Source organism: Tiliqua scincoides, chromosome 8, assembly GCF_035046505.1.
Source record: "Tiliqua scincoides isolate rTilSci1 chromosome 8, rTilSci1.hap2, whole genome shotgun sequence".
Lineage (NCBI taxonomy): Eukaryota > Metazoa > Chordata > Lepidosauria > Squamata > Scincidae > Tiliqua > Tiliqua scincoides.
Window position 1 is genome coordinate 12,976,457 of NC_089828.1, and position 23,371 is coordinate 12,999,827.

General features: G+C 43.8%; 2 protein-coding genes across 3 annotated transcripts in view; both read right to left on the bottom strand.

Annotated features, from left to right (window-relative positions):
• Positions 1–498: 498 nt before the first annotated feature.
• Positions 499–10,337, bottom strand: DUT (deoxyuridine triphosphatase). The gene is made up of 7 exons (XM_066636092.1): positions 10,192–10,337; positions 9,525–9,669; positions 8,825–8,916; positions 6,881–6,925; positions 2,593–2,667; positions 879–949; positions 499–626 (listed from the first exon to the last, which is right to left on the bottom strand). Exons 1-7 carry the CDS (start codon positions 10,226–10,228, stop codon positions 570–572), a joined length of 522 nt encoding a protein of 173 aa, XP_066492189.1. The 5' UTR covers positions 10,229–10,337; the 3' UTR covers positions 499–569.
• A 3,419-nt stretch (positions 10,338–13,756) lies between these two features.
• Positions 13,757–23,371, bottom strand: part of SLC12A1 (solute carrier family 12 member 1) — a 50,061-nt gene continuing 40,446 nt past the window's right edge. For both annotated transcript variants that reach the window (XM_066636671.1, XM_066636670.1), the window contains exons 21-26: positions 20,970–21,101; positions 20,606–20,717; positions 19,344–19,430; positions 16,627–16,762; positions 14,488–14,555; positions 13,757–13,892 (exon numbers count right to left, since the gene is read on the bottom strand). In XM_066636671.1, coding sequence (XP_066492768.1) covers positions 13,757–13,892; positions 14,488–14,555; positions 16,627–16,762; positions 19,344–19,430; positions 20,606–20,717; positions 20,970–21,101 — 671 coding nt within the window. The remainder of the gene's footprint in view (positions 13,893–14,487; positions 14,556–16,626; positions 16,763–19,343; positions 19,431–20,605; positions 20,718–20,969; positions 21,102–23,371) is intronic.

Consider the following 23,371-nt stretch of genomic DNA (forward strand, 5'->3'; position numbering starts at 1 on the left):
CAATTGTAAAGAGGCACATGTGATATTGGTGGGTCTAGTGCTACAAGTGTTAATACACACACTAGCTGGGGCCATGAAGACACACTTCAACTGAATAGGAAAGGAACCACTCCCCCCATGTCCTCATCTTGTTTCTAATGGTACATAAGTAGGCTGAGACTATCTTACTTCGTAGACAGCAAAGTTTTAGAGTGTTATTTTTGGCATAATGTCATAAACTCCTACCCTGCTAATTGGGTAAGAGGCACTTTTTCAAGTGGGTGCTCCTTTTTTTAGCAGGGGGAGAGTAACTGGCCCACCTCACCCCAGCACTGTCTGTTCTAGTGACTGTCTGCTGGTATTCATTTGCATCTTTTTAGATTGTGAGCCCTTTTGGGACAGGGAGCCATTTAGTTATTTGATTTTTCTCTGTAAACCGCTTTGTGAACTTTTAGTTGAAAAGCGGTATATAAATACTGTTAATAATAATAGTTATGAAGAAAAAGCAAATCTAGCAAAAAAGTTTATTTATCTAAAAATACTTTATACAAAGACAGTAAAATCAAGTTCTTTACTACATGTAACAACTCTCAATTCTTGCCAGTGGATCCAAAGCCTCCTGAACCACGTTCCGTGTCATCCAAAACCTGAAACAAAAATGTGTAGTAGAGTTAATTACTGTCTTTCTTCCTATAACTTTGAGAAATGTGTGCCTACTACATGTTTTCTGTTCAAATATGAAATTAATCCATAAAGTGCAACAGATAATCAATTTCAAGCATAAGCATAATGCACAAACCAACATTATCTCATTTTTTTCCTTTGTTTTTGGTGATTGAAAAATGTACTTGTACTGGTAGTTAAATCTGACCTATATAAAAATGTTTCAAGTTTCTCACCTGCATTTCTTCAAGATCAGGATAGTAGATACGCTCACAGATCAGCTGGGCAATTCTGTCACCCTTGTTAACTTCAAAAGCAGAAAATAGGGGTTTCAGAACTCGGTTTCAATATTTTGGGGACTATACAATATCAATTATGGATTTATCTGTATGTTTCTTTTATACTGTCTCTTTTTGTAAATAAGAATACAGGGCAACTAAATAAAAATATTTAGAAGTAATCACTTGTCATCCCCATGTGTTTTTAGCAAATAAGGGTGTAACCTAACTCCTTATGTCAGTGCTTTCCAGCACTGGCATAGCGGTGCCAATGGGACGGGTGCTGCATCCTGCAGTTGGGTGTCACTCATGGAGGCCTCCTCAAAGTAAGGGAATGTTTGCTCCCTCACCTCAGAGCTGCACTGGCCTTATGTCGGTGCTGGAAAGCACTGACATAAGGGGTTAGGATTGAGCCCTAAAGGAGTCAAACCATGTGCTTTTTAATAAAATGTAATTTAGCCTTAAGCATATCTAAGATAACCAGAAGTTTTGGATTATGCTTCTGTATTGTACAAAGATTCTATGTAGTAGCAAACTGATATATTGCCATACTCAGACATGTTTAGCTTCAGCAAATGTGTTGCCATCATGCTTCGTACTCATGTGGACCATGTCATGGATCCACAATTGTTTCAATTCAACTTCAAGATCTGGTAGAACAAATTCAAATCTATATAAACTAGCAAAGTATCACTCAGGTAAGATTGCTTCCTGAAGCAGTCCCATTTTTCTCATCTTTATTTCTTTTGAAATTTTCTATAGTTATCACAAACTAATTGTCCTAATATTTGGGCTGAATTAGGAAAGTAGACTGGTATAGCAAGATTGCTTTGTATTTTAAGCGTAAAATACAAACAGAGCAATTATACTGTCTGCTTTCCCCTGTGGATGCTCCTTAAACACCAGGAGGAACAGTGATAAAAAAACACAGATCCGGCCAAATAGTCAACACTAATACCAAAACCCAGGGCTTTTCAAACAGGGGCGTCGCGACGTGCCAGCCTGTGGGTCCCGGCCCCTGTCCCCTTAAGGGGTGGGGGCAACCTGGAGGCAGTGGTGTAATCCCTAGGATCGTGCCGCTCAGGGTGGCTGCGGGGGCTTGGGTACACGTACCCAAGCCCCTGCAGCCTCCCGGGGGTACGGGGAGCCCGGCGTGACCTGCAGCAGGGCTCCCCACAGCAGTGAAAGTAGATGCGGAGTGACTGCGCTCCACTCGGGGGTATGATTGCTCCGCATCTACTTTCACTGCTGCGGGGAGCCCTGCTGCAGGTCACGCCGGGCTCCCCGTACCCCAGGGAGGCTGCAGGGGCTTGGGTACGTGTACCCAAGCCCCCACAGCCACCCTGAGCGGCGCGATCCTGGGGACTGCGCTGCTGCCTTCCCCCGCCCCTGCTGCCTCCCCCCTCCTGTCCACGCAAGAACTTAGTGGCTCTCAAACTCTCCTAGAGAGTTTGAGAACCACTGCCAAAACCCCTCTCAAACTGAAAAGTTAAGTCACAACCAGAAGCTCAAAGCAGATTCTCATGTTTCATTACAGTTTGCAGATTAAGGAAAGAACTTTTTTGCAAGTATTTAGAATATCACTGGATTGTGGTTCTAAACAGAAGAGAAGATTAAAAGAAGCTACAAAAGTTTGGATGGATAGCTAAAAACAACCAAATGCAATTCTTACCTTTAAAAGGTTCCTTTCCAAAGTTAAACAGGACAACGCCAACATTTCCTCTGTAATCTTCATCAATAACCCCAGCTGTAATAACAGCATGAACAAATAATTTAACAACAAATTACATGAACAACACTAATACAATTTGTCTATTACATAAGCATCATTGATATTAAGCGATCCTACCCTCTGTCCCATTAGAAACTCTCAATACTTGAAATGGGAAACCTTAGGCCAGGGGCATCAAACTCGTTTCATGTAGTGGGACAAATAGCATTCAAGATGCCTGCTGAGGGCATGAAGTGATGTCAATAAGCAGGACATGGCCAGAAATAAACACTTTTTTCTCTCTTAGGAACTAAACTGTAAATGACAGAAATAGGCAAATCTGGATCGTATTTCCAACATATGAGAGAGCCCAATTATGCCGGCCGCCCTTTCAGCAGTGACACCTTAGTACAGCTCAGCAGCTGACAGCAGCTCATTGAGGTGGTGGAGAGCTCAAGGGCGTGGGTTGCATCTGGCCCCTGGGTCTTATGTTTGAAACCCCTGCCTTAGGCCAATATCAAAACTCAGTTAATTTCAGAAAATAATTTATATTCACTAAAGAGCGTATGTATCTAATACATAGTCCAATCCTATATTTTGCTATGTAGCAAAGAATAGGACTGAATTCTGAATAGGACTAGTTTCCATGACTGCTACAGGGCAATATCTTATTCCAGGCACACCTATCTCCTGTACTGGAACAACCCCAGTCACCAACATGTAAAGTCATAATACAGTGCAGCATTGCCACACAAATCTATTGTTCGCATAGAAAGAATAAGGGGTGTGTGCAGCTAGCACCTTGCACCTCATGTGGGAGCAGACTCAACTCCCTAGTATTTTCAATCAATATTTGTGCAACTTTGAATAGAAAGCCTTTGCTCATCAAGGAGAGAGATGTAAAATAGAGAATACTGTATCATAGAATTTAAAGGCAAATCACAAAAGTACAAGTTAGCAGAATACTGGAGGTTCACTGTTGAGCTTCAACAAACATAAAATGCAATATTCCTTTAAATTTTAAGAACACACATTATGTTGCAGTCCTCCATTACTAAACATAGAAATCATTAGAGAATCCCACAATGGCTTTTTTCAGAATTAAGATAGTCTTAAAACAAATATGTTCATAAGGAATCTTTCCCAAGGTACTTGCTTTTTAGAAAAGGAGCAAAATGAACAGTGTGCATGTTATGCATTGAAAGGAGATATAGTGATAGCTTTCAAACACAATGGCAGTGAATATTTGCTACTTATCCATAATTTATGTATTTAAGTCATTTACTATAATGAAACATAATGGAGTCCTTTGGCATTATGTTAACTTATATTATGAAACTGCATACGAACAAGAACCCATCTATTCCAAATATTCAATGTGTGGCTGAAGTGACAATGAATTCCATCCAAGCAGGCATTAAGTACTTAGCATAATTTTGTGCTCTCTCAACACCACACTGATGTCTTAAAAGTAAAGAGGTCTAGTTAGTCAGAGGTACATTTTTAGCTTTCCAGGTATGTTGAGTAGCATTTTGTATTGCATATCTTAAGGACAATCTGAAAAAAAAAATCAACTTGAATATGAAACGTTACTGAGGCAATTTGATACATTTACTTTCCAGAAGAAAGTTACAACATGCGTTTGTTGACCAGGATATTACAGCCTTCATTTTGTGAAACTGGACAAATCTGCATATAGGTTTTCTTGGTTAATCCAAGGGCCATTTTGCAATTTTTTTCTGACACATATTGACACAATTTGTTTGAAAATGAGCCATTTATTTTACTCATAATAGGGTAACTAAAAACCTTTCAGAGGTTGCTAAAAGTTTCAAAACAAATATCTTATTACAGCCCACTTTGGAAACTTAAATTTTAACACAAATATTTGGAATACATAAATGCTGCAGATACTACCTGAATCTCAGCCAAGCAGAGAGTTTGCAGCATACTGTATCTAAAATTTTAATCTAGTACTGTGCTAGATGTAGTGACAAATGTTAGAGCATTTGTTAGAGCATTAGAGTGGGTGTCAATGGGCAATTTTCACAATGGAGAGAGGTGAAAAGCGGTGTGCCCCAAGGATCTGTCCTGGGACCGGTGCTTTTCAACCTCTTCATAAATGACCTGGAGACAGGTTTGAGCAGTGAAGTGGCTAAGTTTGCAGACGACACCAAACTTTTTCGAGTGGTAAAGACCAGAAGTGATTGTGAGGAGCTCCAGAAGGATCTCTCCAGACTGGCAGAATGGGCAGCAAAATGGCAGATGCGCTTCAATGTCGGTAAGTGTAAAGTCATGCACATTGGGGCAAAAAATCAAAACTTTAGATATAGGCTGATGGGTTCTGAGCTGTCTGTGACAGATCAGGAGAGAGATCTTGGGGTGGTGGTGGACAGGTCGATGAAAGTGTCGACCCAATGTGCGGTGGCAGTGAAGAAGGTCAATTCTATGCTTGGGATCATTAGGAAGGGTATTGAGAACAAAACGGCTAGTATTATAATGCCGTTGTACAAATCTATGGTAAGGCCACACCTGGAGTATTGTGTCCAGTTCTGGTCGCCGCATCTCAAAAAAGACATAGTGGAAATGGAAAAGGTGCAAAAGAGAGCAACTAAGATGATTACGGGGCTGGGGCACCTTCCTTATGAGGAAAGGCTACGGCGTTTGGGCCTCTTCAGCCTAGAAAAGAGACGCTTGAGGGGGGACATGATTGAGACATACAAAATTATGCAGGGAATGGACAGAGTGGATAGGGAGATGCTCTTTACACTCTCACATAATACCAGAACCAGGGGACATCCACTAAAATTGAGTGTTGGGCGGGTTAGGACAGACAAAAGAAAATATTTCTTTACTCAGCGTATGGTCGGTCTGTGGAACTCCTTGCCACAGGATGTGGTGCTGGCGTCTAGCCTAGACGCCTTTAAAAGGGGATTGGACGAGTTTCTGGAGGAAAAATCCATTATGGGGTACAAGCCATGATGTGTATGCGGAACCTCCTGATTTTAGAAATGGGTTATGTCAGAATGCCAGATGCAGGGGAGGGCACCAGGATGAGGTCTCTTGTTATCTGGTGTGCTCCCTGGGGCATTTGGTGGGCCACTGTGAGATACAGGAAGCTGGACTAGATGGGCCTATGGCCTGATCCAGTGGGGCTGTTCTTATGTAGAGCAGCCATTTTCAATCATTGTGACACGCATACTGGTATGCAGTAAATGGTCCCCAGGTGTGCCCCCGGGAACTTGGGAGAAGGTCATTTATTAGCAGGGCTGTTGGGGCATGCGAGCCCCCGACTAGCAGCACAGTGTGCCTTGTCAATTGCCAAAAAACGGGTGGTGAGCCTCGATCATTTCAGTGCCTTGTGATGAAAAAGGTTGAAAATCACTGTGTAGAGTCATATTAATTTTGAGATCTATTGAAAAAAGGGTTTCTAAGACCCATTATCACGGCAATCTAGTACATAAATTTCATTTGATTGTTTCAGAGGATGCAAACTGCAAGAATAGAGGCACAATTTAAGTACCTACTAGTTCAGAGTAATTCCACTTGCTTGTGACGCTAAGGGACAAATTGAACTGCATTATATTTTTCTCACCATGATGATTGTTCTGTTGTGAGAAATTCTGATCAAAGCAATTTGAAACATGACAAATCAGGTGCTCAAAGTGCAAATGGCTCAAACAGACTTTTTATGCCCAGACAGTCTGCTAAGTCAGTGGAGAAAATAATCTCTTGTTAGTAGTTGAAGGACGTTTCTACAGCGGGCAGTTGCCACCAGCTTGAAACAAGCCAATTCTGCTGGGAGCAAAGAGCGAGGGGGCCAAGAAAAATAACACCTAAAACTTCCTACTTGTCTCTAAAAAATGTTGTCTAAAAAAAGACAAATTTATGTCACCTTTATTCTACTGCTCTTGAAAACCAAATATGTATACAATACTGCAGTGCTTAGCTTGATATGAGTTCAATCAATACTTTTAGTCAGTATGTTCTATATATGGTAGCTGTTAGAAATGCTCAAAAGTTAGTATACAACTTGCACATTTGAAAAATTTGTTGTCTACCATCACTGGAAAACAAGGGATGCAATATTAGTATGCCTACATCTCCTACCAGTGAATAGATAACTAACCACACCCCTCTAGAATGTTTAATTTTGAACATTCATAATTTTCCCAATTACCAAGAACATAAACTTCATATTATAGCACATAAACATACACAATGGTATATATAAAAACGATTAGCTTACCACCAACATCTATGAAATGCTTTGCTGCTAATCCAGAACGTGGAGCTAAAAAGAGGAGAGGGAAGATAACATATTAGAAATTATTATAATTTTTAAAACAGCTGCATTTTACAAGCCTGCCAAGTATTACAAGGTCACTTCAAAACCAGAAAAAAAAGATTTGAGTCACTCTACTGAGCAATGACTTGCTTGGCTGTAACAACGTGCATCACCACCCACACTAATGAACATCATTAATGAAGTACTTATTAGGATGGTTAGGGCTAGAGCAGTGGTTCTCAAACTCTCTGGGAGAGAGCCAGTAAGACCTTGCAGGGGCGGAGGGAGAAGGCGGTGGGGGGAAGGCAGCTGCACGATCCCCAGGATCACGCTGCTCAGGGGGCTGCAGGGGCTTGGGTGCACTTATCCAAGCCTCCTGCAGCCTCCCTGGGGTGCGGGGAGCCCGGCGCAACTTCTGGCAGGGCTCCCCGCAGCAGGGAAAGTGGATGCGGAGCGATTTCCGCTTTAGCCCCTGTAGCCCCCTGAGCAGCGCAATTCTGGGGATCGCGCCACTGTCTTTCCCCCGCCTCTAGGCTGCCCCGGCCCCTTAAGGGGGCAGAGACCAGGGCCCTCTGGCTGGGGCGTTGCAACACCCCAGTTTGAATAGCACTGGGCTAGAGGAAAGTTCCATCCACCCTAGCAATAGATGCTTCTTGGGCTGAGTTATGGTTCCAGGTGTGACTATACCCAACATTTGCAGAAACCCATGCTAAGAGACTGCCATATTACATATGGCAGACTTTCTCACTCCCTCCCCCCAGCTTGTGATCCTTACCAAAACGGGCAAGAGGAAGATGTTTGTTCACTGAACATTGGCTCTATCACACAATTTTACATAAGCAAATACTAGAATCCCTATCTCTTCTCCCTTTTCTCAAGCTGGAGAGGAAGACAGGAAATGCCTTCACATTTGCACTTCACTTTGGAGAGCCTCCAAATACCCCAGCTCAACTATGGGGATGAATTCCTGCCCCCTTTCTCCAGCTCCAAGATAAAGGCTATGGCCTGAAGCTCAGCAGTGAAACAAATCCCAGCTCCCCTCTCAGTTCTCATAGAGGAAGTTTGGGCTGACTTATTTTGCCTTGCACTCCAGAGCAGGGTGACCAGATACAAATTCCCTCTTCTATACAATGGTTAAAGGTATAGGCACTCTGTCATCCATTGTTTCTGGTCACCCAGCTCCAGAGGTATAAGTGCAGCAGTTTAACAAGCCCACATCACCTTTTCAGCTCCAAAACTGGAAAGTGGGAGGGGCTTGTTGATTTTGTTCTGTATTCTAAAGTGTTCCAAGTGCATCAATTGTAGCCTCCAAACCATCCCAGCTTACAGAGCTAGAGAATGGGACAGAGATTGTTCCAACAGTTAAACTGAACATGTGAGGACCTTAGAGGCACACATGGCTGTTGGGATGATCCCTGCACCCCCAGGAAGCTCAAAGGTTGTGAAAAAATGCTAGGGCTCATGTCAATATGTCAGGACCCACCAGAAGAGATGTTATTAACTTGCAAGTGATGTCATGGACAGAAGTGACATCATGAAGCAGAAAAGTTTTTTAACAATCCTAGGCTGCGATCCTATCCGCACTTACCCGGGAAGAAGCTCCATTGACCACCATTGTTAAAAGCATACACACTATAGCTTGCTGAAAGTACAGATCTCCCCAAATACAGTCACATTCCATGTTGGCATCAAGTCTAATAGACTCAAAATAAAATACTGAAATGAATGAGGACCCATCTGAAATTGGCTCGTGACCCATCTAGTGAGAAACAGTGCAATATTCCCACAGATTGAAAAACAGAGCAACAGTGCATTTGTGCAGGTTTCCCAATTTGCAAGAACATTTCTATCCTGCCTTTCCCCCCACTGATGTGGGTGCCGCTTAGAAGACATTTCCCATCTTACCTATTCGACCATAGCACCCAGGAGGAAGAGCAATTTGAATATCTGTCTTCACGACAGCCTTCCCTGCAGCAGGGATCTCACAGTCATAGGCACTGTGGAGACAAAGCCAGATCATGTTGTTGGGAATACCACTGGGCTGGGCGAAGTCAGGGCCTCCCCACTGCAGCATTCTAACATCAAACAGAGCTCAGCCAGATGCCTCTGGAGAGTCAGAACAGGCAGCTGTGGGTGTCTGTCCCCAGTTTGGCACTCAGAGGTATACAGGAGGCCTCCAGACTTCTGTAATTACTTCCATGCTGCTATCCCCCTCTTCTGCCCCCTCGCCACTCCTGTCACCCCCCACCCCCCGCCCTCTTCTGCCCCCCGTCAACACTCAACCTCTACCCTACCCTGCCCCCTCCCCACCCACCCCCAGCCCCTTTCTGCCCCATCCCCAATGCCCTCTTCTGCCCCATCCCCAATGCCCTCTTTTGCCCCCCACCCATCACCACCTGCTCCCCCCACCCGTGTCACTACTCACCCTCTACCCTGTCCTGCCCCCTCCCCACACTATCACCACCCACGCCCAGCCCCCTCCCCACTCCCGTCACTACCCAGTCCCTGGTATGTCCTGCCCCCTCCCCATCTCATCACCACCGACCGCGGCCCCCCTCTGCCCCCTCCACTGCCCCCCACCCCCTCCGAGGCCTGCGGACCGCACCTGTAGAGGTCGTAGCCGGCGGCGCGGGAGGAGCCTCGGGAGGGGGCGAAGGCATGCTCGGAGAGCCGGGCGAAGCGCAGCCTGTGGCCGCCCTCCTCGGGGCCCGCGCGCTTCGGTTGCTTGCTGGGTGACGGCGCCGGGGCCGCTTCGGAGCAGGGCATAGTCGGGAGAGAGACAGGCGGCCGTTGGCGCTGAGGAAACCCGCAGAGCCCGCGCTTTTCCCCCTTCCCTCCCCGCGCGCGGGAATTTGAAGCCCTCCCGCCAAACAGCGCGCGCTCAGCCTGGGGGAGGAGCCTACGCCTGTCAGTCGCTCAGTCAGAGCCGCTCTCTAGCCTCGGGGGAGGGGCCTGTCAGAGGGGCGGGCTCTACGCCTGTCGGTCACGTGGTCATGGCCACTCTCCAGCCTCGGGGGAGGAGCCTAGTCAGTCAGTCAGACACGGTCTCTCTCTTGCCTCGGGGGCGGGTCCTAAGCTCTCCAGTCCCGTCGCTTCGCCCCGCCCACCACCCCTCACGGACGGCACTGAAGCCTCCTGCAAAGGCATTTGCTGCCCTTCCCCGCCACCATCCCCCGTCCCGACGCCCGCCCAAGTGGCAGCCTGGCGGGAACAACCATTCTGCGAGGGGGGAGGGGACGAAATGACCGCCCTCGAGCCCCGCCCCGCCTTACTGCCTCTGAGGAACTGCTTGAGGAGGCGCCCGAGCATGGTGCCCGCGGGCGCTCTCCAGCGGCGAGTTAAAGAGCCCCGCTCAGGACTGGGCTGGCACCGCCCTTCAGGGGAAGGGCCGAGCAGGGCGTCAGTCTGCTTTCATGCAGTGGTGAGGGCTGGAAGTGACCTCATCGGGAGGAAGTGACCTCACTAGGCAGGATGTGACGTTAGTAAGCAAAAGTGCCATCTTTGGGCAGGAAGTGACCTCATTGAGCAGGAAGTGACATAATTAAGCAGGAAGTGACATCATTAAGCAGAACATGACCTTATCAGTCAGAAAGTGACATCATTAAGCAGGAAGTGGCATCATTAGGCTGGAAGTGACATCATTAAGCAGACAATGGCCAGAAATAAGCACTTGGTTCTCATGCAGAAACTCATTAACCTCAAATGACAGAAGAGAAAATGGGCAAATCTTGTTCATTTTTTCAAGATATGAGGGAGCCCAATTATGTTGGGAGTACCCCATAAATGGGTACTCCCAAACTCCCCAAAAAGAGTTTGGGACTCTTCAGTCTGGAAAAGAGGCGCCTGAGGGGGGGCATGATTGAGACATACAAAATTATGCTGGGATGGATACAGTGGATGGAGGGATGTTCTTTTTCTTCTCACACAGCACCAGAACCAGGGGAGATCCACTAAAATTGAGTGTTGGGAGTTAGGACAGACAAAAGAAAACATTTATTTACCCAGGGTGTAATTAGTCTGTGGAACTCCCTACCACAGGATGTGGTGATGGTAGCTGGTCTGGATGCCTTTAAAAGGGGATTGGACAGATTTCTGGGGGGAAAGTCCTTCACAGGTTACAAGCCTGTGCAGAATGGGAATATGCAGCCTTCTGGTTTTAGTAGGCCACCTCAGAATGCCAGGTGCAACGGAGGGCCCCAGAATGCAGGTCTCTTGCTGTTTTATGTGCTCCCTGAGGCATCTGGTGGGCCGCTGTGAGATCTAGGAAGCTGGACCTTCAGCTTGATCCATCTGGACTCTTTTTATGGTCTTATGCTGATGGGAGACAAGATGGCAGCTCTGGCATTCTGTCAGCTGTCCAGGTTCTCCAGTTGCCAAAAATAACACAGCTAGAACAAGAGCTTTACCTTCTTGACAGCTAGACACTTGCCCTTACCAAAGATGACATTTTTATCCCACCCTGACTCCTGGGAACTAAGGTGGTATGCCTTGCCCTCTTCTCCTCCAACTTTGATCCTCAACCCTGTGAGATAAAGTTATGCCCAGTAATTGGCCCCAGGTCCAGCCAGTGAGCTTCATGACTTCAGTGGTGATTTGAACCTGGATCTCCCTAATCCTAGTCTTAACACTGTTATTACTGCTGCCCATATTGGCTGCCCTTTTAGTGTAGGAGGGAATATAATAATACTGTAATATTACTTCTGAGAATGTTCAGAGTTCCTTCCATTCATTCTGCAAATGTAATAACCTTGGCCACTTGGAATTTGTTTCAAGGATTTGAAACAATTTAGAATCTAAAAATCAATTTAGATTCAATTTAGAATCAGTCTAGAATAAATTTAGATGTAAAATCTAAATTTTAGATTGAGCTTGCAATGATATATGAAACTGCAACAGTTCTGGTCTCCAACGGTTTGCACAGACAGCCCATTTAAGATCAGGGAACAGGTTAGAGCCATTTTATTTTAGAAATGATGCAATGGTTCATACTTGTTTTTTCTCAAGTTTCTCCTCCCCCCTCAATCAGATTTGTTTCTTTGTACAAATGTGTTAACAAAACATGCAATATGCTAAAAAATTGAAAACATATAGAAGCATCCAGAGGGAAATGTAACTGAAGATTAAGGGTGCAATCCTAACTCCCTATGTCAGTGCTTTCCAGCACTGACATAAGGGCATAAGGGCACTGACATAAGGGCAACTCTGAGGTAAGGGAACAAGTATTCCCTTATTTTGAAGAGGCCTCCATGAGTGACACCTAACTGCAGGATGCAGCACATGTCCCATTGGCACCACTGTGCCAGTGCTGGAAAGCACTGACATAAGGGGTTAGGATTGCGCCCTCAGTCCCATTAAAAAACACAATCCATGAGAACTTCGCAACAGCTCTATTTCATCTAATCAATGGTCCATCTACTAGTCCAGAATCTTATTTCCAATAGTGGCCAGCAAGGCATGATAGCAACAGTTTTCCCTTGCAGTATTGGTATTCAGTGGTATACTGCCCTTGAAAATGGAGGTTCCACTTAGCTATCATGGTTAATTGCCATTGATAAGCCTATCCCCCATAAAGTTACCTAATACTGTACCATTTAAGGGGTGATTTAACAGTACCAGTACCAAATCTGCACTACTAATAGTTCATTTGCCTGCATTTGAGCTAGCAGGCCTTTTATTGTTGTGTCTGATGACTGAAACCTTTTGCAACACTTGCAAAACATAGAAATAGATTTTGTAAGGCTTTTTCAGGACAGTACACTTTTCAATTAAAACTATACACTGTTCAGTTCTTAATAGTTTTTCTATGATGATCAGACTTCCACCATGTCGAGTAAAGAAAAGAATATAAAAAGTATGCACATAGTAGCAAAGCATAGGTGGACTGTTTCTGACTAATAATTCAATCATAGGCATGCACGTCTACTCAGAAGTATGTCTCATTGTGTTCAGAGGGGCTTACTCCTAAGAAAGAATGTAAAGGATTGCAGCCTAAGCAATGTAGTGTGTTGAATCGTTCATTAGAGAAGGTAATTGTTTGCTCTGGGCACAAGGCCATACATACAGTGCTTATACAAAGACAGTAATTATTTCTGGCTTTACATAAGCTGCTTCTACAGAGCCCACACTCCCTGAAATCTGAGTAGTGCAAATACAATTTTTGCGACATCAAAAAATATTTAATTGGCAAAACTTGAAAAAGTATCTTAATTTTAATGATAAAACAATGAAAACATAATGTCAAAACATGCAGGATGAACAACACTGTAGAAAGCACACTTTAATTAACTTTATTTCATATTAAAATGCTCAACCTACAGTTTGCAAGTTCAGCAATTACTTTGTACTAATCAGAACAAATTAAACCAGAAATACAAGAATATCAAATTTATTTCAAGTCCCTGTGACAATTTACCAAAGTCTATTCCATTTAATTTTTTTTAGATTAAAAACCTAGAGAAATCAAAATGTTCATCTGAAATCTTAAAAATGTTAATTTAGTATTTCAATAATTTTGCTTTGAAACTTTTCTGTGTGGTAAATAAATATGATTGAAATTTATCTCCATGCAATAGTTTGACCATTTGTCTTAATTTCAATTTATAGTATGTCCCCAAATATAAGAATGTTACCAGAATAGCTTTGGAACAAAATTCCCCAGATTATGCATTTTTTTTTCCAGATAGTGTCATCAAAGAGATTTTTCAGTAGTCTGGAGAATGTACTCTAGTATGTCAAGAGTCTGAGATCTTTTTTGCTATGTTTATCATTTCTTTAATATGTTAGTGCCATTGCTGTGTGCAGAATTGAATGCATATGTTGAATTCTAGGAGCTGCTTGCTAAGAATAAAATGTTAGTACATTTTTGTGGTTTCCTCGAACAAGTAAAACTGGAGGCAGGTTCTTTGAGAGAATTTCTAACCAAGCCATATAGAGGTGATCAGATACAATTCCTTTTCTTGCCACTGGTAGGCTCCTGTTGGATTGAATAAGTTGATAGTATTAGTGATAATACTCCCCTCAAAATCCATAAAATGTCTAGATGCCTGTGCAACTGGGTACCAAGATGTTTTTCAAACTCTGGATGTGATTTGATAATTCCCATAGGAAGCAAAGTCATTAGCAAAATGATACCATTGTCATAACTCCTTGCTCAGATTTTAAAAGTATGTTTGAAAATAACAAACAAGTAGTAACATATTAATCAACATAACCTGGGGCCCAATCCTATCCAATTTTCCAGCACCGTGTAGCTGCAATGCAGTTCCAAGGTAAGGAAACAAATGCTCCCTTAACTTGAGGAGGCCTCTGTGATTGCCTCCCCACCACAGGATGCGGCACACGCCCCATTGGCACAGCAGCACCGACACTGGAAAACTGGATAGAATTTGGCCCCTAAAGGGCTAATGAATCACCTGTATGTTACTCCTGTTCCCATGAACAGCTTCAAATAAAGGGCCCTCTGGGCATGGGTGAACTTCAGTAAGCCACTATAGGTGATCCTTGGATCCTTGCCTAAGACACAGGATGACTTGTTCACCGCAAATTAAAATTAAGTTTGTGTAACTTACAGAACAATTAGATTAGCAGCCCTGGAGTGTTCTTGGAGGAGTTCATTTAAATGGACCTGTCGGTAGCTCTGTTTAAAACAAACAAAAATAAATCAAGTTGTAATAGAAAAAAGGTAGATTCCACTAGCTTCCTTGCTGAGTTGTTGAGAGTTCCTGAAGAATGCCAGTCCTGGCTTGCATCTTGGGGAGCTATTGCTGGATTTTAAGGCCATGTGTTGCTGTTTCTGGATAAGCCCATTGACTTTAATGTAACTCTTCTAAAGCATGTGAGTTGCAAATTACAGACAAGATGCTTACCATGACTGCTTGGGGAAAAGACAAAGCATTGTGTTTTCTGTTATCACTGTCAAATTAATATGCAGCCAGATTTATTCTCAGTCTGCTGCATAGCGACATACTGATGGCTATGAAGTGCACAATTATGTAAATAAATCTATCTAGAGACAGTGAAGGGCTGGATTAATTTTTAAGTGTGTACAATTAATCTTGTACTATCTCAGGTTGATAGATCTTGCTGAAGATCAATGAATTCCCAGTGTTCACTGTCATCTTTTCTAGAGATTGCTACACTTATTTCATATATTTGAATACAGAATATAAATCATTTCCCTACAGAGTAGTCCCATCCAGATATCATACTATATTCCTATTTAGGTTTATACTGTTAGCAAACTTTTATAAGTAGAACAATACAAGAATTTGTTTACAAGAATCTAGAATTTAGTAACATTTTAAGTGTTGGATCACAAAAATCGTTTCAGGTGTCATTGATGGACTACCAGCCCAATCCTAACTTGCTCTGGAACAGGCAGGCCAGTGGGCCTGTGCTGTATCCAACACAAGGTTGGGGCTGAAAGCAGTGCAGCTCGAGGCAAGGGGAGTCACTTCCCCTTACCCTGTGCATGCTGCAGTGGCCCCTGTGGGTCTACTCAAATCTGACCCACCTCAGGAATTGGCACATATCCGAGCAGGAGATCCGTGGCATAGATCTGTGCTGCCTGGGAACGGGGGTCAGGATCCAGCATAATTGCCGGGTCCTGGCCCCACCTCCTGCTCCCCCAACCCCCAGGAATGCCCACTGCCTGCCTCCCCTGCCCCGCAACACCTACCTGCCTCCTGCCTCCTCTTCACCCTCCCCATATCCCCCCAGACCCCTCCATCAGCTGAGCTTGGCCAGCGCAATTCACCTGTCCACCGGGGCTTGGAGGCTGGCTCATGTCTGTGCGCTGGCCTAACTCCCTTCCGAGTGTTGCAAAAGTGCTTTACGGCACTTTTGCGACACTCTTGGACTGGCACAAGGGACTTGTACCGGCCAAAGTTGCCGTTAGGATTGCACCCTACATATCCCATGTATTTGCTTGATCACCTTTTTTGTTATTTTGATTGCTAATTTAAGAACTGTGTGCCTCTGGTTATATGTATTTGTGGATGGACTGTTCCTTCCTGCTAATAAACTACAGCTACCATTCCCAAACCTCAAATTAGGAAGTGGAGCACATGGCTCAGAAGGTACACTTCCATGGTTTAATTTGAGGCAAGGTTTATTGAGGCTGCAATCTTATACACAGTTATCTAGGAGTAAGTTTCATTGAACTCACAGCCAAATCCTATGCAAGACTGGGCTGCTTTACATAGTGCTTTACAACAGTGGAATAGACTTCCACTACATATATGTAGTTGCTACATATATGCAGACTTCCACTACAATATGCAGTTCATATCTTATTTTTGTCTGTGTGACTTATTTTCTATTTCTTAGTCAGGCATTGACCCGAGCCTTGAATTCATGCATGTGTAAAACATTAGGAACATCCATTTTAAATGCTGTATATCCCCTTAGATATAGGAAATGGGTGGTAAATGCCACAAATAATATAATCCATGGGTGTTTTTTTTCCTGGTGATAATACTGGCCATGCATCCAAAATACTGTATATCAATAGTGCTGTTTCCTGTTGAGCGTCACCATATTAGGAGCTGCTCCGTTACTACTGTAGGATGATAGCTAATGAAACCAGGATCTCCTTTTCCTTTGTAGCCCTCCAAATTTGCTTTACTGTTCTCCGGTTATATGGGCACTATTTTCTTTTTCAACCGTTCACCTCACAGTGTCAAAAGTAATGGCAGGTAAGGCTTTACCTTCTCTTTGAATGCTTCCAACTCTGCATCAGTGATTTTCCATGGTGCCTCTCTCTTTAATTTCTCAGCATTTGTTAAATCCTTGCAGCTTTCATGAAGACGGTATGGTTCAATCATCTCTTCAAAGAATTTCCAGCTGGAACAGAAATTATAAAGGAGGCCTCACAGCAGGATTCTAACCCATTATTTCACAGATATTTCACAGGTAGGGTAGACTCCATTGGCTACGGAATTGTAGCTGAATTACATTCAAAATCTTTTAACCATGCCTCAGTTTTTATGCTCAGTTATAACTGTGCAGCTCCACTGGCTGCACCTTGTCGAGACAGGTCTACGTATGTCACTACAGTTAGTTTATACCCTGTGCTATCATTGTTAAAATAGTATACATAATACCAACATGTTGTGTGTGCATGTCTCTGCTTACACACATACACATCAATCTTTCTTTCCTGCGAGCACTGCATGCTAGTTTTCTTATTTCCATCACAATCATTGACTGTAAGTAACGCTAACACTGTGATGGAAGTACAAATTTAAGTCTTCATCCAGCTCTGAGTTTATGCACATTTAAATTAATTGCTGTGCGCACAGATCTCTCTGTTGGATTGTACTGTTTACAGGGCAGTAGCCCTACATTTGTTCCTGAAGGATGTTATTTGTGTTCCCTGCCCCGGAACACCCTCCTGCCACCCCCTCCCACCCCCTGAGCCACCTGGCACAAAGTTACCCCATTTAGTTGGTGCAAGGACTGGATATGACCCTCCCAAGCCAGGACAGGCCTCCTCAGCAACCCAGCCAACTCCCAAGTCAGCACAAACATGCCTTACAATATTTGGGAGCACCTGCATTGACTCAAAACATTATTTGGATTGCGCCCTGAATGCCTCAGCTGCTTTTGCTTCTTTCTCAACCATTCCTTTCCCCCCCAGCTCAGGAATATTCTAGCTAAAACAGATGTTACCCCTCTACTTCATTTTGTTTGTATGGTTATCATGCTGAGATGATATTATAGGGCTCACGCTTGGTCGCTAAAGTCCCAAAAAGTCCTTTAAAAAAAAAATCAAAATCCTAGGTTCCTAGAGTCCCTGAAAATAGGCATATGAAATTTCTTTTGAATAATTTATGTAAATTCTTATGATTTTCAGTTTAATTTTTTAAGGCAAGCTGTAGCAATTCAGATTCAATGTTACATTTCTCCTGGAGGTATTTCCCAGACACAATGAAGTATTTCTGAACTTTTGACTTGAAGCTGAGGGCTTCCACTTCTTTAACTTTTTTTATACCAGTCATCCAATTCCAAATCCCAGGATGATCTCTCCCAGCAGTTTCCTGTAGATATTAAGTAACATGGGGGGAGGGGGAATATAGAACCCTGCAGCACCCCACACAACAAGGGCCAAAGTGCCAAACAGGTGTCCCCCAGTGCTACCATCTGGGATATGACAGATAGAAAGGAATGAAACCATCACAAAATAGTGCCCCCAATCCCCAACTTGGCCAACCAGAAGGATACCGTGATCAATAGTGTCCAAAGTTGCTGAATGTTCCAAAAAGATCAGCGATGATGCACTTCCTCTATCTAGCCCTCAACATAGGTTATGCATCAAGGCTGTCTCTGGCCAAAATCTGGCCTGAAGCCAGACTGAAAGGGATCCAGATAAAACACTTCATCCAGTATCCTTTGGAGCTGAGATGCCACCATTCACTCAACCACTTTGCCCAGAAATGGTAGTCTCAGGACTTGCCAATAATTATCTAACACAGGGCACAATCCAGAGAAGAACTTGGGCTAGCGCAAGTCCCTTGTGCTGGCCCAGGAGGGTCGCAAATGTGCCGTAAAGCACGTTTGCACCTCCTCACAAGCAAGCCACGCCAGTGCATGGAGGTACACTGGCACACGGAGGCTGAATCCACATGGAGCTGGGCCAACACAGGGTTCTGGGGTGGGTGGGGAGGAGGTGGGAGGGAGGCATTCTGGGGCAGGGGGTGGGCAGCCCCGGGGGCGGGCAGGGAATGGGAGGTGGGGCTGGACCCGGCAGTTATGCCAGGTCTCAACCCCTGTTCCTAGGGAGCTCGGAGCGGCTTGAAGTTGCTCCGCTCTCCTCGGACTTGCACCACCTCCAGAGGTGGTGCAAGGAGTCCCATAGGGGCCAGGGTGGCTTACCTGGAGGTAAGTGACTTAACCACTTTGGGCCCCCATCCTGTGCTGGATACAGTGCAAGCCTCTTGGTTTGCCTGTTCCAGCACAGGGTAGGATTGCACCCAAGGTGGGATCCAGAAAGGGCTTTTTTAGGAGGGGGGGCAAATCACTGCCCGCTTTATTGCCATTGTCAGAATCATCAATAAACTTAAACGTTGCATTCACATTAAAAGAAAAGCTAAAAATGAAAAGATAATATGCATTGAAAAGACATTTTAAAAAGTTTTAAACATTCTTTTGAGTGACACTTTTGTTATTCTCATAGTTCTTCTGAAGTCCCTACTTTGGCCTCCCCTTTTTTTACTTGAAAGTACCCTAAAGTTCCTAAAATAAAGTCCCTGAATATGGAGTATGAGCCCTGTCTCCTATTAAAACTGAAGCAGGGTGGGGCCTGTAAGGGGAAGTTTGACAAAACAGGTGTTTGTGCACAAAAATATTAAAATAAAATGCATGATATTTTCATTCATCTAAATTTCTGGTTTAAAATATAGTTGGTTTTTGAACTGCCTGATACCTTTCTTTGTTGGGTTTCATGTTGATATCACCAATTATATTAATGTCAGCAAATTTTATTCTGAATTTGCTTAAAAGTGAAGCCATCCTGAAAACAAAAAGAGAAAGTGTCATGAGTCACATTGGTAAGGCAACAAAGACAACTAAAGCAACTGAGTTGTTATATTACTTTTCATGTAGCTTAAATATTTAAATATATTAAGAGTGCTTTACAGCCCAATCCTGAGCTGCCTGGGGCACCCAGGCTCGGTGGCATTGAGAACAGCTGCCGCCGGATCCTGTGCACCCTGGGCTACCGTGGGAGGCGCCTCGGGAGAAGGGAACTTTTGTCCCCTTCCCCTGGGTAAGGTAAGCAGCACCGCAATGGGGCTACTCACTTTACTGCAGACCAAAAGGTAAGCGCTAAAGTAAAGGCGCTCTTGTAGAGCACAAAAAGTTGAATCCCAAAAAATTAGTCTTGACTAAGCATCAGTGAAATCCAGGGCTCAATTCTAAAAACACTTACTTGAGAGAAAATCCTATTGAACAGAGTGGGATTTACTCCTGAATAAACATGTATAGGATTGTGCTATCAGACTGCCATAAGTCCTATTAATTTCAATAAAACTGACAGCTCAATCCTAACCAACTTTCCCGTGCCAATGCAGCCAAGCCAAAGGAGTGAATGCCTCATTCTGCGGTAAGTGGCAATCACGGAGGGCTCCTCAAGGTAAGGGAAAGTTTGTTCTCTTACTTTGGAGCTGTACTGTGGCTGTATCAGTGCTGGAAAATTAATTACAATTGGGCTGTCAGTCATGAATAATATACTTTAGATGCAGCCCATGTATCCTGTCTTTATTTTTCCTTCCTTTGTTGTGTCCTGAATCAAACTGAAGATTTACCCATCCAAGTATTGACCAGACCTACATCTGCTTAGCATTAGCAGGGTGGCTCATATGCCTTCAGGCCATGCCCTGGAATTTCAGACTTTGCAAACCAGCATGCACATTGATGGTGCCATACAAACAGACAATAATTTGAAGAAAAGTTGAAGGAGATAAAATATGGAAGATTTTGTGTTACCGATTATACCAGATTTGTTTAGTATACAGTGTTCATGGCATTCTACATTCATTGCCTCAGCAATTGTTATAACAATTCTGTAGATAGTATTGATAATATAAGGTCATTACTATAAATTTTCTTCTTCCTCCCCATGTGCAAATGTTCTCATTAAGCAATAAAAATATATTAAATCTAGCAAGGAGAGAATACAAGACATACATTAGCTTTTCCTCTTCAAGGCGAGTGACTTTTCCACCAGTAAAAATCCTTAATTTACAGTCTTTCCATTTTTTCCGGAGAGTGAGAATATAGGGAATTAGGAGTATCAGTCCTAGTTGAACAAAATCAATAAATTTTCACAAAAAAGAATATTTGTATAATTAAGAACATTTAATAATACAATAAAACCACTTTTTCATATCATTTCTGTTTGCCCTAGCTTTTTGCCTGTTAAATGTCAAGAAAACATTTTAAATTTTCAGGTATGTTGATATTCTGTTTTGCTTTTTGCAAAACATATGCTGGTGACAATACAGACTCCCCCCCCCCCCCCGACTGTATGATGTTCTTTTGAGTGGCTTACCTCCATCATCAAAAAGCCACCAAACATCAATGGCACCTTTCCCTTGCTTCCTTTTAAACTGAGTGCTAGCTTCGAGCAGCCGCTGATTGAATTCTCCCACATGCTTTGAAGAAATTGTGTTAATGCTGCTGTCTGAAATGAGAAAGAGTATAACACAAGGCTTTTCTGAACAATCACTGAAAGTGTACCACAAGCACACTTTCTAGCTCGCGTAATTTATTGATTACAATGGTATATGCATATACCTAGGTTAATAAGAGTGTGAGCGGTTTGAGGATTTGTAGTGGGGTCAGGGTCATTTTGCAGCATGTTTTTGTTCCTACATTTTGAGGTACAGAGTAAGGGTTGAGAAATGGAAAGTCTTTGGGATGGAGCATGGAGAAGAAACTCCTCTGCATGCTAGTGAACATGATTGACAACCACTATTCTTTTTGGCAATTGTAACTAATTTTTATTATGGTTTGTCAGTGTGGTTTAGTGCAGTGCAGCCATGAGGTAAGGGAACAAATGTTCCCATACCTTGAGGAGGCCTCTGTGCCTGCCTCCTCACCGTAGGATGCAGTGCACACCCCATTGGCATGGCTGCACCAGCACTGGAAAATTGGATAGGATTGGGCCCTTAGTTGTTGAAAAGGCTCTGAGATAGTATATCATAAAATCTGGTGTTGAGTGTTCAATTACTTGACTCCAAAGAACCATTCGACTACTTCTGTGTGCCCAGGGAGGCTTTGTCCTTGTGTTTCTCAAATAGCAGCCCCCTTTCATCTTGCTTGGAAAACCACTTTTGAGAACACTGGGCCTTGGAAAACCAGCTTATGAAATGACTGAGACTGGGGAGTGGGGATAGTCTGCTGTTTAAAGGAAAAACTGTTTGAAAAATCCCACTGGCCAAGCCCAAGCTGCTAGGTTGCTAAAGTAACTCTTTGGATCCCTGCCATCTTGTGTGAAACTTGAATGCACTATGACTGGGGGGAACCGTGTGTGTAAAATATTTCAGCAGTGCAAGTTACTTCTTAGGACAACCTACAGAACTGTAATAGGATGTCAACCAGTACAGACTGTGACATCCAGGGCGCAATCCTAACCAACTTTCCAGCACTGAAATAAGGACAGTGCAACTCCGAGATAAGGGAACAAACATTGCCTTACCTTGAGGAGGCCTTCTTGACTTCTTCCTAACTGCAGGATGCAGCACATACCCCACTGGCACAGCTATGCCAGTGCTGGAAAGTTGGTTAGGATTGCACCCCCATACTCCTGTTTTTCTGTGCCCACCCTGAAGCCACTGTAGATGAACTCTTAGAGCCTTTGCACTCTTTTATTCAGCAGTACTTCCTGGTTTCTGTGTGGTTGAATACAAATGAAGCAGCTAGGTGCTTGACAAGTTACAAACTCTGTGTGTATGTGTGTGCATGTTCTATATAGAGTATAGTATGCCCTCCATGGTTTAAAATTCTTCCCATATGAACCAATGTCTGTTTTTTCATGGATGTTTGGATACATGTAGATTAAATCCCATTTCATTGCTATGTTAGCTTATCCATTGTACACAGTACATGTTTTAGGTTCTTAGATTATTTAGTTCTCAATTTTGATCATTCAGTGTTCTTAAATATGATTGTAGTGACTGATTTTCATCCCAGTCCTGGCTGCTGTGCATACATATTCCTTAACAAAAAAAGAAACTTGTTGGTAACTTTTGTATGCAGCTTACAGCCCAGTCCTAACTTGCACTGGAACAGACAGGCCAGTGGCCCTGTGCTGTATCCAGCGCAAGTTTTAGGCTTCTCGTAGGTCAGCCAGAGGCAAGGGAGGCTTTTTCCTTTACCCCGTGGAGAGCCACAGCAGCCCCAGTGGAGCTACTTGGATCTGTGCCACCTAAAGAGGTGGCGTAAATCTGAGCAGCCCAGGACTGCCTCAGGCATCTGGGAAGGGGGCTAGGATCTGGCGTATGTGCTGGATCCTGGCCCTGCCTCCCGCTCCCAGCCTGCCCCAGGAATGCCCACCCTTCCCCGCCCCCAAACACCTCCTCCCCACCATCCCCCGCCCCTCCCAGACCCCTGCGCTCGTGGAGCTTGGCTGACGCAAGCTTACCATCCCTGGGGCCTGCATCAGCATGGGGAGGCTGGCGCACATACTGGCCTATCTCCCCTTATGTTGGTGTGAAAGTGCTTTATGGCACTTTTGCAATGACACTGGGCCAGTGCAAGGGGCTTGCATTGGCCCAAGGGTGCCTCTGGATTGTGCCCTTAATGTTCACAAAGAGTTTCAGGAAGATGGAGCTTTCTGATTGGTCTTCTGTTGACTTCTGCTCTACTATGCAGACAGGGCTTTATAAAATAATTTTACATGACAAATTACAAAAAGAAAGGAAGATGAAGTTTTAAAAGAAACGGGAATCT